General features: G+C 54.9%; 6 protein-coding genes across 6 annotated transcripts; 2 read left to right on the top strand and 4 right to left on the bottom strand.

The window, feature by feature from the left end:
* Positions 1 to 2,256: 2,256 nt before the first annotated feature.
* Positions 2,257 to 3,920, top strand: L226DRAFT_614175 (uncharacterized protein; the record flags this gene model as incomplete). Its single annotated transcript, XM_067686594.1, has 9 exons — positions 2,257 to 2,309; positions 2,374 to 2,408; positions 2,470 to 2,633; positions 2,786 to 2,801; positions 3,222 to 3,374; positions 3,436 to 3,451; positions 3,503 to 3,554; positions 3,619 to 3,665; positions 3,731 to 3,920. 9 exons carry the CDS (start codon positions 2,257 to 2,259, stop codon positions 3,918 to 3,920), a joined length of 726 nt encoding a protein of 241 aa, XP_067533830.1.
* Positions 3,921 to 4,878: 958 nt separating this feature from the next.
* L226DRAFT_465497 (WD40 repeat-like protein) lies at positions 4,879 to 6,141 on the bottom strand (the record flags this gene model as incomplete). Its single annotated transcript, XM_067675923.1, has 5 exons — positions 4,879 to 5,032; positions 5,093 to 5,571; positions 5,620 to 5,733; positions 5,789 to 5,900; positions 5,948 to 6,141. The coding sequence occupies 5 exons, from the start codon at positions 6,139 to 6,141 to the stop codon at positions 4,879 to 4,881; spliced, it is 1,053 nt and encodes a 350-aa protein (XP_067533829.1).
* A 78-nt stretch (positions 6,142 to 6,219) lies between these two features.
* L226DRAFT_489039 (DHS-like NAD/FAD-binding domain-containing protein) lies at positions 6,220 to 8,142 on the top strand (the record flags this gene model as incomplete). Its single annotated transcript, XM_067677257.1, has 10 exons — positions 6,220 to 6,432; positions 6,483 to 6,492; positions 6,544 to 6,587; positions 6,641 to 6,652; positions 6,703 to 6,907; positions 6,962 to 7,102; positions 7,163 to 7,308; positions 7,360 to 7,431; positions 7,495 to 7,635; positions 7,693 to 8,142. Coding segments are annotated over 10 exons (1,096 nt in total), but the record flags the coding sequence as incomplete, so codon positions are not given.
* A 107-nt stretch (positions 8,143 to 8,249) lies between these two features.
* On the bottom strand, positions 8,250 to 10,001 carry L226DRAFT_106387 (uncharacterized protein). Its single transcript, XM_067672084.1, has 8 exons — positions 9,476 to 10,001; positions 9,386 to 9,420; positions 9,153 to 9,324; positions 9,036 to 9,097; positions 8,883 to 8,977; positions 8,731 to 8,823; positions 8,475 to 8,621; positions 8,250 to 8,412 (listed from the first exon to the last, which is right to left on the bottom strand). The coding sequence occupies exons 1-8, from the start codon at positions 9,532 to 9,534 to the stop codon at positions 8,317 to 8,319; spliced, it is 759 nt and encodes a 252-aa protein (XP_067533827.1). The 5' UTR covers positions 9,535 to 10,001; the 3' UTR covers positions 8,250 to 8,316.
* A 307-nt stretch (positions 10,002 to 10,308) lies between these two features.
* On the bottom strand, positions 10,309 to 11,323 carry L226DRAFT_572337 (glycoside hydrolase family 61 protein; the record flags this gene model as incomplete). The annotated part of the gene is made up of 6 exons (XM_067684662.1): positions 10,309 to 10,326; positions 10,389 to 10,424; positions 10,490 to 10,516; positions 10,579 to 10,665; positions 10,730 to 11,196; positions 11,269 to 11,323. The coding sequence occupies 6 exons, from the start codon at positions 11,321 to 11,323 to the stop codon at positions 10,309 to 10,311; spliced, it is 690 nt and encodes a 229-aa protein (XP_067533826.1).
* Positions 11,324 to 12,071: 748 nt separating this feature from the next.
* Positions 12,072 to 13,165, bottom strand: L226DRAFT_465648 (uncharacterized protein; the record flags this gene model as incomplete). The annotated part of the gene is made up of 5 exons (XM_067675934.1): positions 12,072 to 12,144; positions 12,199 to 12,295; positions 12,349 to 12,448; positions 12,503 to 12,692; positions 12,753 to 13,165. The coding sequence occupies 5 exons, from the start codon at positions 13,163 to 13,165 to the stop codon at positions 12,072 to 12,074; spliced, it is 873 nt and encodes a 290-aa protein (XP_067533825.1).
* Positions 13,166 to 13,298: the final 133 nt, after the last annotated feature.

The following is a 13,298-nucleotide window of genomic DNA, read 5'->3' as shown; positions in this document are numbered from 1 at the left end:
ATAATGCCCACCACATTAAAGACACGACAGAACTTGAAGGGCACCAGGCTGAGGGAGATTTTCAGCTGTCTGTGGTCCGACCGCTTGACCTTTTCCCTGCCTATCATAATTCATTGTGGACGGACGGACGGCCGTGTTGACTGTGTTGTGACCCACTGGCAACGATCAACGCCTCGGAACTGCACAAGATGGGCAAGCGAGACCGTGCGGGAGTCGAACATGATGCCCTGCCATGCGTATTGCGGAGCCTGTCGGCGTCAGAAGTCAGAAGTTAGTGGTGTGACGACCGAAGGTGTAGAACTCCGGAGGGCTGTACTGAGTACGTACACTATCGTACCCGCACGCCGAGGGCACCCGAGTCCGGCCAGGGCTGTCCAACCGCTTACACGAGTCACTGCGTGATTAACTCATTCAAGTTGGGCCGTTCCTGAGGAATGAGGACTATGTATATCCCGACGGTGTGACCCGATCAGAGGTTGACGTTGATGTCGCGAATCGCCGGCGGTCTGAAAGCTGAGATATGAGGCTTGACATCCGAGGATGATGTGCCTGGTGAGTCGTCGAGTTGGTGGTGAGATGATATACGTAGCTTGGTTGGCCCGAAAGCATGTCAACTTGTGCTGTACCCTGTCCCTGTGGCGTGGGGTCAGTGAGGACCCTCGCAGACTCCTACGTACGTTCTGGATTGTGAATGATGATATACCGGACGGTGAGATGGTTGAACGCTGAACGAGAAGACGAGCAGAGATCCCTTGCGCAAGTAAATCCGAAAGCCGCGTGCGAGCGTAGGGGTTGCGCCCCGTTATTAGGTTGCACAGGATCGTGTCAAGAACCCAAACGTTGGACAGGTCCGTGACGTACGGCTTCTTGTGGCTTATTCCGAGGCACTCTGCGCATGGGTGGCGGTGATAACATCATCTTGCTGCGGTGGTCGTACAGGTTTGACGGTTAACTGCGTTGAGTAGTGCAAGGTTTCCGGCTCGATCTGTGAGCGAGACTGAGAATTGAGATGAGCAATCGAATGCTTACCACCTGTCCAGCGCAGGTCGGGCACCATTGGTAGGAGGGTCTCTGAGGGAGGCACGGACATGATGGTAATGGCCGAGGTTTGAAGTGTCTGAGGTACTAAGCCATTAATGCGGAGTACAAAGGGGTTGAAACCCCGACCGGAGGATAAGTAAATCGTACTTATCCAGCTTACCTAAACTTCAAAGTTCCTGTCTGGACTGGCGCCCAACCACAGGTTTGTGACCACCGTCATCCTGCGGTTAACGACGTGTCGGTCAAGATCTCATCAGTACTCTCAGGAGTATCCAGTACATTGTCAAAGTATTGCAGCAAGACCCCAGGAGAAAGATCGGCATCCCAAGAAAGTGGCAGCGGTGCGTGCGCACACGCTCGGGACGGACGTCGATTCGAAGTACTACTTCCCGAGCAACTACTGCAGTGGTTGCTTTGGCTACAGCGCCACGGTCAAGTTTCAGATGTTACGGAAGAGTGCTGGTGGGCCGGCAAGGGGCAAGGATGAGAGCGGTTACCTGTGCAACTGCGCATCATCACTGACTTGGTTCCGACGCTTTTAGCTGGAGACGCACGCACGTCAAGTGTGAGGTCTCGCCACGAACTACGGGTGCACTAGGTCCAGCAGTCTTCCTCGATCTATCAAAGGTGGCGGCTCCTAGTCCACTGTATGCGTAGTATCGCTTTGAAAGGGTATGTTATGTTCCTCCCGTTCAAACAAACAATACTCAGTTGGGACGATAGGTGGCGACGTGCAGGCTTTTACGATCTTACAGGCTACCCGGATCTGTGCTCTAGTGAGTGAGCTACAGCGTCATCTAAGATGCTAATATTATCTGCTGTCTCTAGTTCCGGTGGGAGCCGAACCAAAGTTGGTATCATGACCTCCGCCCGCCTGTCATAGCTGAACGGTTGAGCAACCTAAACCTTATGTTCATTAATCCCCGCTGCTATCGCGTCCTTATGCAACACTCCTGTTTGCTGGACTGCCCGCCGGAGCTCTCTGACGCCACCCGATCGAAGCACTAGAATGCCTCGTGTCGAGATGCCTCTTCCATCCCGGATGTAGTGATCAATGTCAGCTGTGAGCTGTGCGCACAACTGGGCCACCAGTGACTCGAGGCCAAGTTAGCCCCATCGCTACGCTCGAGCGCAAGGGTAGTATAAAGCCGTCGGTGCCATGCAGGCTTCTGGCTATCATCCAACTACCTGTTCCCTTCACTCTTTCATAACGCCATGTCCTCAAATGCAGCCGATGCTTTTGTAATCCGGGCTCTCTTTCAAAGCATGTACGCCTCAAGCCTACCGATTCGCTCTCCATGGTTCGCACCGCTTCCTGACCTCACTTAACAGCTATGCCGGTAATTTCTGCGAAGTGGCAACCTCGGGTACGTCACGTTTCTGTCTACAGGGTACATGTTCTTTTCAGCCTGACTTCCTTCACTGCAGCTCTCTTCATCTACAACACCTTTGTCACCTTTGATCGAGAAGTGAAGTACTTCTGGACCGCCAAGTGGACTGGAGCGTCACTGTTATACTTTGCGAATAAGTGGATCTCCATGGCGGTATATGTTCTTGGGATGGCGGCATTGGCATCTCTACCATCGGATAAGGTGAGCGACCCGGTATTGATCGGTGTCATGATGAATCTGACTGGAAGCAGAGGTGAGAGGACGCCCCGAACAAAGCTCGCTGTCAGCGGATTGAAGACATCCGCAGTTGTTTCGCGCTCACTATGATAATATCTCTGGTCAAACTCATGCAGTTTCTTCCATGGGCAGGTAAGTCTTACCACTTCTCGTCCTCGGGCTGTAGTACCTAATGCCCTGCAATAAGTCTTCTCCGCCCTTCGTGCATACGTGTTGAGCACAAGTAAGCTCCTCGGACTGCTCATCCTTGCTTTGTCTCTGGCACCTCTAGGTGCTAATCTTGTGAGCGAATCGGTTTTCATTGCTCATGCAAATGATTCAGAGCGGCTTACAATGCAGGTTCAATATGGCTATCATGTCTCCGGAGAGAACTTCCCGCCATTTGGATGCCTTGAGACAAATCGCATGGATAAGGTGGCAATCAACCTACGGTGTGTCTTTTTGATCTCAAAGTTGCGAATTTTGACATATATACGTTGACACGGTGCAAGACGTAGGTTGTCTGGTGACTGTCATGTGCGATAGTGCATGCTAATTGAAGCTACTGCGTAGTCATCGTAGTTTCTCGAGTACCGCTCATTGTTGCGGAAACTCTACTCATTTATATCACCTGGACGAGGCTCGATGGCCGGAACGTCTTTGGAGCTCTCGGAGGCATCTCACAGTCGAAGAGATTATCGCTCTCCGATATTTTATTTAACAATGGTATGTCTCTAATCATGCTCATGAATATCATGGCTCACTTGCGCTTTCGCGGCTTGCACAGGAATCATATATTTCGTGTACGTCCTGCGACGACTCATAGAGAACATTTGATGAATGGGGGCATGCAGCGTCCTGTTCATCCTCAACCTCCTCCACCTCGTCCTTTCAGCCACTGCTACAGTAAGCTGCACAGACCCGATCCTACAGCTCATGCCGCATGCGAAGCAATCTGTCCCGTTCACAGGTGTCAGGCAATGGCTTCCAGAGTTTCGTCACCGTATTTACCGGCCCGTACGTATTCCACAATGCGGCTCGGACTGACAACTGTCTGCTCACGCCTGCTTTACGTTTCGTAGAATTACGGCAATACTCGTCTCGCACTTCCTTCTTGAACTGCAGGAGGCAAGCCAGGTGGTGATCAGAGTCGACCACGACGATCCATTGCATTCTTGGAGGGACCCGTCGTCGACGCCAGGCTTCGTCGCGTCCCTCGGAGCATATCTCGACCCAGATCTTCTGGCACCTCGCGACGAAGACTCCGAGTAGCGCGTCGGATTTTACGCGGATGGGTGCCACAATTCCGGCTACCCGTCGTCCCTTGTACAGTACGTAATCGCAATGAGTCCGATACAGCGTTGCATTATCGAACCCACTATGAAGCTAACGACCGTATGCCACGTCTCGCTATGAACTGAGGACTTCACGATCTCCTGCAATTATTTTACCACCGCCTGCACCAAAAGCTGCGACGAGATTTGCGGCATACAGTACCTCCTGCCTTCTATCTTCGAGCTGGCTGACCCACAAGGTATCGTATCCCCTCGTCCTCTACTGCGACCGGGGTAGATGGTAACGGGCTGGAGTTATCAGACCATTGAAGATTGGGTTTTCGGCTTAGCCGGAGCTAGTCGAAATCACTGTGCAGACCAGTACACTGAAGGAGCAGGCTCCAGGCAGGTTCACGACCAACTACGTCCTCAGAATGCGAGATCCCAGACTACGCACATCCGTCGTCCATGGATGCGAGCTGGATCATCGTGTCGACCCTGAGACAGAGTTTGGCATATCAGTGCAGGCGGTTCCCGAACTCAACAGCCCAATAAAACACAACTACATCGTCCTGGAAAGAAGGAACATACCCTGGACATGATTGCTGATATATCGCGGTTTCGTGCCTTGGTATTCAGAGCAACAGATGACGAGCGCTGACCTAGCTGCATGGTGGAGTATGTTGAGCCAATCACGTATGATGGCAAGGTTCATGCCGGAAGGTGACTAGCGACAGCCTTAGATGTTGCGGGTGAAAGGCGCTATCCACGGTGAAGGGCGCAATGATGGCAAAATGACCTTACAGACTTAGAGACATGAAGTCAGTCAGACACCACACGACAGGATATGAGTTGCGACGTACCCCTGAGATTGCCATCCTCCAGCGAGTTCAGTAGGAACGCATGCACACATCTGGGATCTGCAGCTATTCGAGAAGCGGAAGAAGGATCAGATATTATACACGGAATACATTGAGCCTACAGTCCCAACTACAGCTCGCAAGCACACCCTCTTCATACAACGACCATCCGCACCCGACCACAAACTCGGTGTGCTGGTCGTGAATATACATCAGATGTGACCCGCCTGGCGCGGGCGTTGTCGACCACCTACAGGCAGGCATCTCGCGTCATCATACCGCAACAGACGCGACGAATCAGTGGACTCACACTCTGCACGTCATGTCGTAGCTCGCGCTAGCCAGAACATCGGCCCGATGCGGGCTCCACTGTACCTTCCGTACCGCATACTCATGCCCTGCCAGGTGCGTCTCGCACACCCCGCCAACCGCTGGAGCCTGCGCCGCCTCCGGACCGAGCTTCACCATTCGGCAGTCCCAGACCTTGATGGCCTTGTCAACGCCGCCGGTCGCGATGAGGAACGGCCTGTACTTGTTCCAGTCGAGTGTGAGGACCTCGCCGCCGGACGCGGGCACGGTGAGCGCCGCGGCGGTGAGGGGTGTGGTGAATTTGTTTGTGCCCGGCCCGGAGGGTGCATACGCGGGGGAGCGGAGGTCGAATATCTTGAGCGTGCCGTCGGTGGAGCAGGTAGCGAGCACGTCGGGCTGGTGTGGCGAGAAGAGGGCTTGGTAAACGCAGGACGGGTGTGCTTGGAGGGTTGTGATGGATCTCGGACGGTCGGGCGTCCACTACACTCATGTCAGAAGATAATACTAACGCGGTTGCGGGAGACGTACGAGCTTCACAGTGCCGTCCCATGAAGAGGAAATGAACTGGTCTTTGCTGATATTGGACCAGTCGACGGAGAAGACTTCGCGCGTGTGCTCTTGCCAGGCACGGATGGGGAGGTCCTAGACGTGCTTGCGAGAATTGAGCGCGACGTACGTTGGTATCGCGCAGACATACCTTGATCATGACGTCCCATAGCTTGATCGACCCGTCCCCCGAGGCAGACACCAGCTGGTTCTCGTGGATCTCGGACCAGGCTACGTCGTAGAGGCCATCCTGCGTCTCATAGCTACATCGCTCAGAGCACGCGCGCAGTAGAGAATGCGCACGACTCACAATTTCTCTACTCCGAGCCCTGGTTGTCCGCCAGGCCCCGGCCCGAGGGCGACTACATGCAGCCTCCCGTTCCCGACGAGTCCGTAGTTCGCGGAGGACGCGAGCGCGAGCCTGTTGCTGTGGAAGGGCGACCAAGCGAGGGAGTAGTGTGCGAAGCCAGGTGTGTGCAAGACCGACGGCGGGGGCCTGTTCATCGTCGTGGACGTCGAGGACGAGTGCGGGGGCGCTGGGGGAAGAGCGCGAGCCGGGGACGCGCGCGGGCGGCTGTATCACATGCGTGTTTCTGTTCCTACCATCCCGGACGCCGTCCTCCGGACTGCCAACTCCCAGCAGCGACGAATATCCCCTGCCGTCGCCGTCGAGCGCATCTCCCACTTCTTGTCCAAGGGCGATGCGGCAGTCATCACCGGCGCAGGCGTGAGCGTCGACTCGGGCATCCGCGCGTACAGAGGAGAGAAGGGCAGCTACCTCAACCCCAATTACAAGTGCGTCCAGCTTTGCTTTGGATGTACGCAGAATGTTGATGTGTGCGCAGACCGATATTCGTGCGTGTAGCCCTTCTCGAGAACGCAGAGAAAATGCTGAGATTGTTGTAGTACCATGAGTTAATGGAACCAACGGCGCGCGGGGTCGGCTTCAGGTGCGTAGCTGAGTAATCGCCAGACAAGACAATTCGCTCACTCTTCCGTCCAGGCAACGATATTGGCAAGTACCGCATCGCATAGCTCACGGTGTACGTTCTTACGCGTCCCCAGGCTGCGCTCGTTCCTGGGTTATCCTCCTGTCCGCGACGCTCAACCGAACCCCATCCACTACTCCCTCGCCGCTCTTCAGTACGCTGCCGTCGCTCCCGAGATCATCACGCAGAACGTAGATGGGCTGCATCACAAAGCTATCAAGCACGTTTGGGACGAGCCGCGGAGAAATCAGGGGATCCTAGAGCTGCATGGCGCGCTGCATGTGCGTATGCTACTTCAGGTGCACTGTGCGACTCGGATTGACGGCCTGGAACAGAGAGTTCGGTGCTCGCATGACCATTCGATCGGCAGACAGAAGTTCCAGGATATGCTTGCTCAAGCGAACCCCGGGTGGAAAGCGTTCTTGGATGACCTCGAGCGCACAGGTGCACGCCCGCGGACGAACCCGGATGGAGACGTGCGTCGGTCATACACTCAGATAACCCTCCATACTCACAGTGACGGGGTGCGCTCATAGGTTGTCCTTCCGGAAGGCACAAGATATGATCAATTCATTGTCCCGGACTGCCCGAGCTGCCTACGCGAGAAACGCCTGAACTCGATGCTGAAGCCTGAGGTCATTTTCTTTGGGGAGTCGATATCCAAGGAGGTGAAAGACAGATCGTACGTGTTTGATACCAAGTATGAACAGTATGCTGACTGTGTATACGAAAGTTTTGATATAGTCGATTCTCATGAGAGACTGTTCGTGGTCGGCACGACTCTCGCCACGTTTTCAGCATACCGGTGCGTCTCCCGCGTTTTGTTGATGCAAATAACGGTGTTAACATCTCGCGTCCTACTTAACAGACTTGTCAAGCATGCCATCCAGAAGCGCAAGCCGGTCATGCTGCTGAACGTAGGTCCAACGCGGGCAGACCAACTCCTGGGCATCGAGACGATAGAGATCCCCGCAGGAGCCGTGATGCGGGATGTGGTGAAAGCGGTCTTGTACGCCCCTTATACTCCCTCATTTTAGTTCGCCAGGCACTGACGAGTATGTCACAGGGGAGATGAGGCTGAGAGGAACACGGTCATTGCGCAGATGCTCGAGAGCGGCGTCGTCAAGACGCCTCCGGACGGCTATGACGATCCCATGCCTCGGCCTGCTGGGCTATGAGGTTTATATTCCCCACGATCATAATGACATAAGGGATACAGCAAGATACACTACAGTACATATGGGCAAGTTCTCGCGCTTCCACGTACACGAGTTTACTTCGAGCCATGGTGCGAATCAGAGCTATCATCGTACGGAAGGGTTGAGACGATGACAGACCCCATGGAACGGACGAAGCTCGGCGTGTCGTTGTAGGGACTGATAGAGAGATGCAGCGGGTCGTCCACGCCGATTCTGAGAGTCGTCTGGCTAACTTCCTGGAGTTGGAGCAGGAATCGCGAGATAAGGATCGACGTCAACCTGTGCTGTAGTGAGTACCCAAGACGTCCATGCACCGCAAAACCCCGGCGAGCGAAAAAGAAACACGTACGGATTCGTGAGTGTTGAGAGATAGCTCCAACCGGTTCCGTTCACTGTGACCTCCTGTCGGGCTAGATCAACATCTTGCCACTGGAGATATATATATAGACGAAGGCTTACCGAACCTTCGGAGCAGAGGAGATGCAAGAGGTTCAAAACAAAGAGCACCCTAGGCGTGAAGAAGATGCGCGTGAAGTTGTACATAGTTGCACGGAGAGACTGGCCGACGTACGCGAAGTAGATTGTTCCTATATGCGGCGCGAGAACGCTGTGAGACTGAAAGCTACAGTGCGAAGTTGCTGGCCCTTACCGTCGCACAGGAGGATGCTTGGCAGCGATAGCCTCCATCTACGCCGTCGGATGTCTCGAAGGACATCTCGGCTGCCCAGACTTCTCCAGGTGATGTAGATGAGCAGGACGTCGGCCAGCATGAGGGGAACTCGGGCGATGACGACGACTGTCCATCGGCCCGTGTCAGCGTGCGCAGAACCTACTCAGAAGTCATCAAAAAACCTACGCCTTCCTGTGGATCAGGATTGACAACAAAATGTAGCACAGAGGGCCACGTACCGAATAGCAACGGTTGGGGGGATGCGGTCTGCGGAGACGCACCCGAAGGACGGGAGGTTAGTCCCCGAGACACCATATCCGAAGGGCACCTGATCGATAGGATGTTGAGTATGCCTTCATGATGCCACATCAGCAGGGAGCCTTTCACCAGATGAGCACCCAGTAGTGGCAAAGACAGCCCTGCCACGAGGAGCACGACAGCCCTGCTCTGGCTTAGTACGGATGCACGGAGGATAGAGAATGCTTCAGGAAGAAGGGTTACTAGGTAGTCAGACGTTAGAGGACGGGCAGGGGGACCCACCAGCGGAGCATGTCAGTTGCAGGAATTGCAGGAGAAACCATGCCTTTTGCATCGTATTGCATCTGTAGACGACATCGGATGTGTTCATTAACTCCGCGCTGAGATGACACCACGAACCTTCCGCGCTCTGGGAACTGCGCAAACGACACCATGTTCACGGTGTGCAGCGCGACGGTGATATACTTGTTCGCGAAGAACAGGAGCGACGCTCCGGACCACTTCAAGTTGCGCGTCCAGAAGCATGCCACTTCTCGGTCGAACGTGATGATGGCTTCGTAGATGACGAGCGCTGGTATCGGTCAAGAGCGTGAGATGTGCGAGAATGCACTGAGGTGAAGTTGGAGACCCACTTGAGATTGCCAAGGAGAAGTAAGCATTTGGGTATCTATGATGGGGAGGGTCAATGACAGACGGTGTCATGCATGCAACGACCCACGTACATGCCAGTGAACAGCTCCACATATGCGGCGGCGATGGAATCTGCATCAGCGGATGACATTGCGCCGAATCATCGAGAGGCTTCAATGGTTGAGGTCTCGCTTCCGGGCCTCCCAGGAGTGGTCGCATGAACACCCGCTGCAAGAGCGGCTTATAAACCATCAAGGCCTGCGGTGAACCTTCTGTCCGACTGCGTGGTTATCGACAACAGGACGACGAGGGCACTGCTCACCCTGCGGCCCTGATCCTCTGGCTCATCTCATCTGACGGCATCTTGCAGCATATACTTGATTCATTCTCGACGCAAGAGACACTCATCAACGGCACTGCCAACGACGTAATATGTCACGGTCCTTTGGACCACGGGCGTGCGATGGTTCCCTTTTTCAAGCCTTCTCAAACGTAAATCTATCACTGGTACTTCTGCCGTACCTCGGACTTCCATCAGCTCAGTCAATCATGATCAGCGACAGGCCAGAGATGCTCACCCTTATGGAGCCGAAACCGGGAGTTTATAAGCAGCATTGGCGTCTCTACCCTTATGATGGGGCGACGATAAAGTCCGAGCTCTTAAAGACCCTTGCCAACAGGGGTGGGTGGGTGTTGACTCGATACTTTCAGCAGTCAACCAGTGTTTGGCGGGGCCATATCACATCTGGGAGTGCTCAACCATTCATAGGAGTCTGAGGAAGCGAAGTTGAGAGTTCTAGTAGAGTGCAGCCTCTGCCCTAACGTCGTGTCGGTAATCATGCACATGTTTCATGATGAAGGGATGTATTCCCACGGTATTCGAACTGTACACACGACGAATCCGGGACTGCTACGAAACACCTTTTCACCCAGACCAGACGGCCTGCGCAAGCCACAGAACGTCAGCATCAACACACATACTCACAAAGTATGGAGACCACTCACGGGGCCAGGCTGAGTGTAGTTCTTCGGGATGGGGTACTGCATAGCACGCGCGCGATCAGCAAAGTAAGAATAGCACGGACGACATGGGCAAGAAGGCTCACGTTAATGTTGATGAGAATGCCGGGCTCCTGTACACAAGAAGATCGCAGTTCAGCACTCGCAGCACTCGACGCAGTGGCAGTGCACGTACGTAGCCAGTGTACACTCCCGGAATAGCGACGAGAGGGCCGGGGGAGCCGCTGCCCCCGTTGGTGACGTTGATCTGACCGCAGGAGATCTGGTAGTAGGAGCCCGTGGTGAGCATATGTCCCTGCACGACTGCACTATACCGCATGACTCACGTAGAACTGCGCGCCACCGTACGTCGACGCAACGTGCAGCGCGATCGCCTCCATGCGGACGAGGTACTGGCCGGTGGGGAGGTCGCTCGGGAGCGTGAAGGTCACTCCAGGGACGCCCTCAGCGGGGAACGAGATGCTGCTGCCGCCGTCGGTGACCGCGGAGATCTGGTACACCTTGAACCACACGTCGCCGTCGCCCGCAAAGTCCGAGACGTCGCCGGGGGCCTTCGCCATGTACACGTTCACGACGCCGGGGTGGTAGATCGTGCCGTCGGACATGATGCCGAGCTGCGAGCCCGCTGCGACGGTGATCGTCTCCGCGGTCGGGTTCGTCTGCGAGTCGTAGCACCGGAAGTCGGGAGAGGTCACGTCGGTGACGGGGGCCTGCGTGTTGAAGTTGTTCGTCTTCCGGACATTCACCCACGCGGGCGTCGTCGTGCCCCCGACGACGAGGGACGGGAAGGTGTCTATAGGTCGTCATAGACACAATGGTGGTCGGTATTGGGTTTTATGAGGCTCAAGGTGAATTGAAGACTCACAGTGCGCGGTCGCCGAGGCGACAAGAGCGGCAAGAGCGACGAAGGACTTGAACATCGTGTAAGTAAGACCTGGGTGACCGGTGCTGCCGTCTGGATTCGTCCTCCTGGTGACCTTTATACTCTCGGCTATCGATGCGGTTGTCTGCTTGCGTATTCCTCTTGAAGCTCGCAGCGCAGACATGACATGCAACCGTGGAGTCGGCGGAGACTATTTGCGTGGTCCGACCTGCCGTACGATGCCGTCGAAGCAGGTTCATCCGAGACGTAGCAGGCCGACATCATCACCTTTCTCCGAACGACTAGAGGGACGCGGCCCATGTCATTCCTCAAGACTCCCGTACCTTCGAGAGATCGAGTCTTGCGACTTCCGTATTGCATCGGCACGCTGCAAGAAGATCACTGAACGAATGTAGCACCACAGATATGCGAGAGATTGCGACGTACCATGGGGAGCGGATGGATCCGACATATAACCATATTATCCGAACGTGCACCGAATCCCGCTTCCCCGGACTGTCCAGCTGCGGGGCCCCAAGCGGGGTCTATAGCTCGGCGAAACCGAGCCGGAAGATTACGGATGAATCGTAAGCATCCTTGTTGTCATCCAGGGTTCGCAGGTGAACTTGACAAGCTCACTGGCAGAACAGAGCAGCTATTTATAGAAAGAGCTTGCGCATTGACGGAATCTGCAAGACATGAGATGAAAACACAGCTATACGGCACCGGACCCATGACGAGACAAGATTAGACTGACCGAAACATAGCCGAGTATCTGAGCATCTGTAAGAGCGTTCAAAACATAGTCAATCATACAGGTCCTTCTCATCGCATCGATCAGCCGCAGCTGCGTGCAACGCCGCAAGAGATCTCCGCAACCTGCACGAAAGACTCATGAGCTACGGACGGGCAGGGTGAATATTTGAAACTTACTCCACCTGCTCGTCATAGTACTCTCTGATCTCTCGGTAGCGCTTCAGCCGCTGTCGCTTGTGGAACAGTGTCAACATCACGACCACGGCGACCATCGCTGTAGGGAGATATGTAAAAACGCGCGCATATAGTGAGCTAGAGCGAACTTACCGGCGATGACGCTCATCCCGGTGACGACGAGCTGCCATGCTTGGACGTGGGCAGGCGTTCCCGGCGGATCGACACAAACACCTCTCGGACCACATGTGGTCTGAGGACAGTACAGATGAGTGGTATTTTCGAAGAACCGAAGAAAGATGCATACCGATTGACACTCCTCGTTTGAATCACAAGGAATGCTGACGGCCTTTGTTGGGACGCAGACCTCGAATCCCGAATGACAGTAGAACTGAGGTGTCTGGCAGTTGTGACGGGCGATCGTGTTGTTGTTAGATCCGTACACATATGTGGCGACGTCCAGCACGCATGGCTGACCGAGCGTCATGTTCGCATACCTAGAGCGCAGATGAGCATGCCGTCGTCCTCATGGATATCATAGAGAGTGGCAGACTCACATGCATGCAGACTTCAAGCATATCGAGCCATTGTTGTTCCAGTTGCTCGCGACTTCTTGCCAGTTAGGAGGAGGCGCACACTGTTCGTCGCGGTCGACCTGACAAGGCTGTCCCACTGCCACCAACGCCGTGCACCCGCTTCCTTCATCCGGACAGTACGTTCCAGCCTTGCAGAGGGGTGGCATGGCTGTCGCGTTCCCGAAGCCAAATAGAAATTCGTCGCGGCGACAAGCACGAGGCTGACAGGTTGCGTTGGTAGATCCCGAGCAAAAGGCAGTGCTGTCGCAGTCGCTGGAGAACTTCCCGGTCCTCGCATCCAAACGATCGTGGTCGGTCGAGCATGCATCGCCTATAGACACGGCTAAGCTGGAAGGAGCGGAGGCGAACACGACAGAGCTTGGATATGAGTGCATGGTACTATGCTCAGGTCTAGGAGGATGGAGGATGGAGGATGACAGGGCGGAATCCTCATCGACCTAGGTAAAAGCTGGAAGCCAGAGGCTGACGGTATGTCAGCAGCTCCGTCAGACCAAGAAACTCGGCATT

Source organism: Lentinus tigrinus (genome assembly GCF_003813185.1).
Source record: "Lentinus tigrinus ALCF2SS1-7 unplaced genomic scaffold L226scaffold_18, whole genome shotgun sequence".
Taxonomy (NCBI): domain Eukaryota; kingdom Fungi; phylum Basidiomycota; class Agaricomycetes; order Polyporales; family Polyporaceae; genus Lentinus; species Lentinus tigrinus.
The sequence above is the reverse complement of the archived record's forward strand: the minus strand, read 5'-3'. Positions and strand labels throughout refer to the sequence as shown.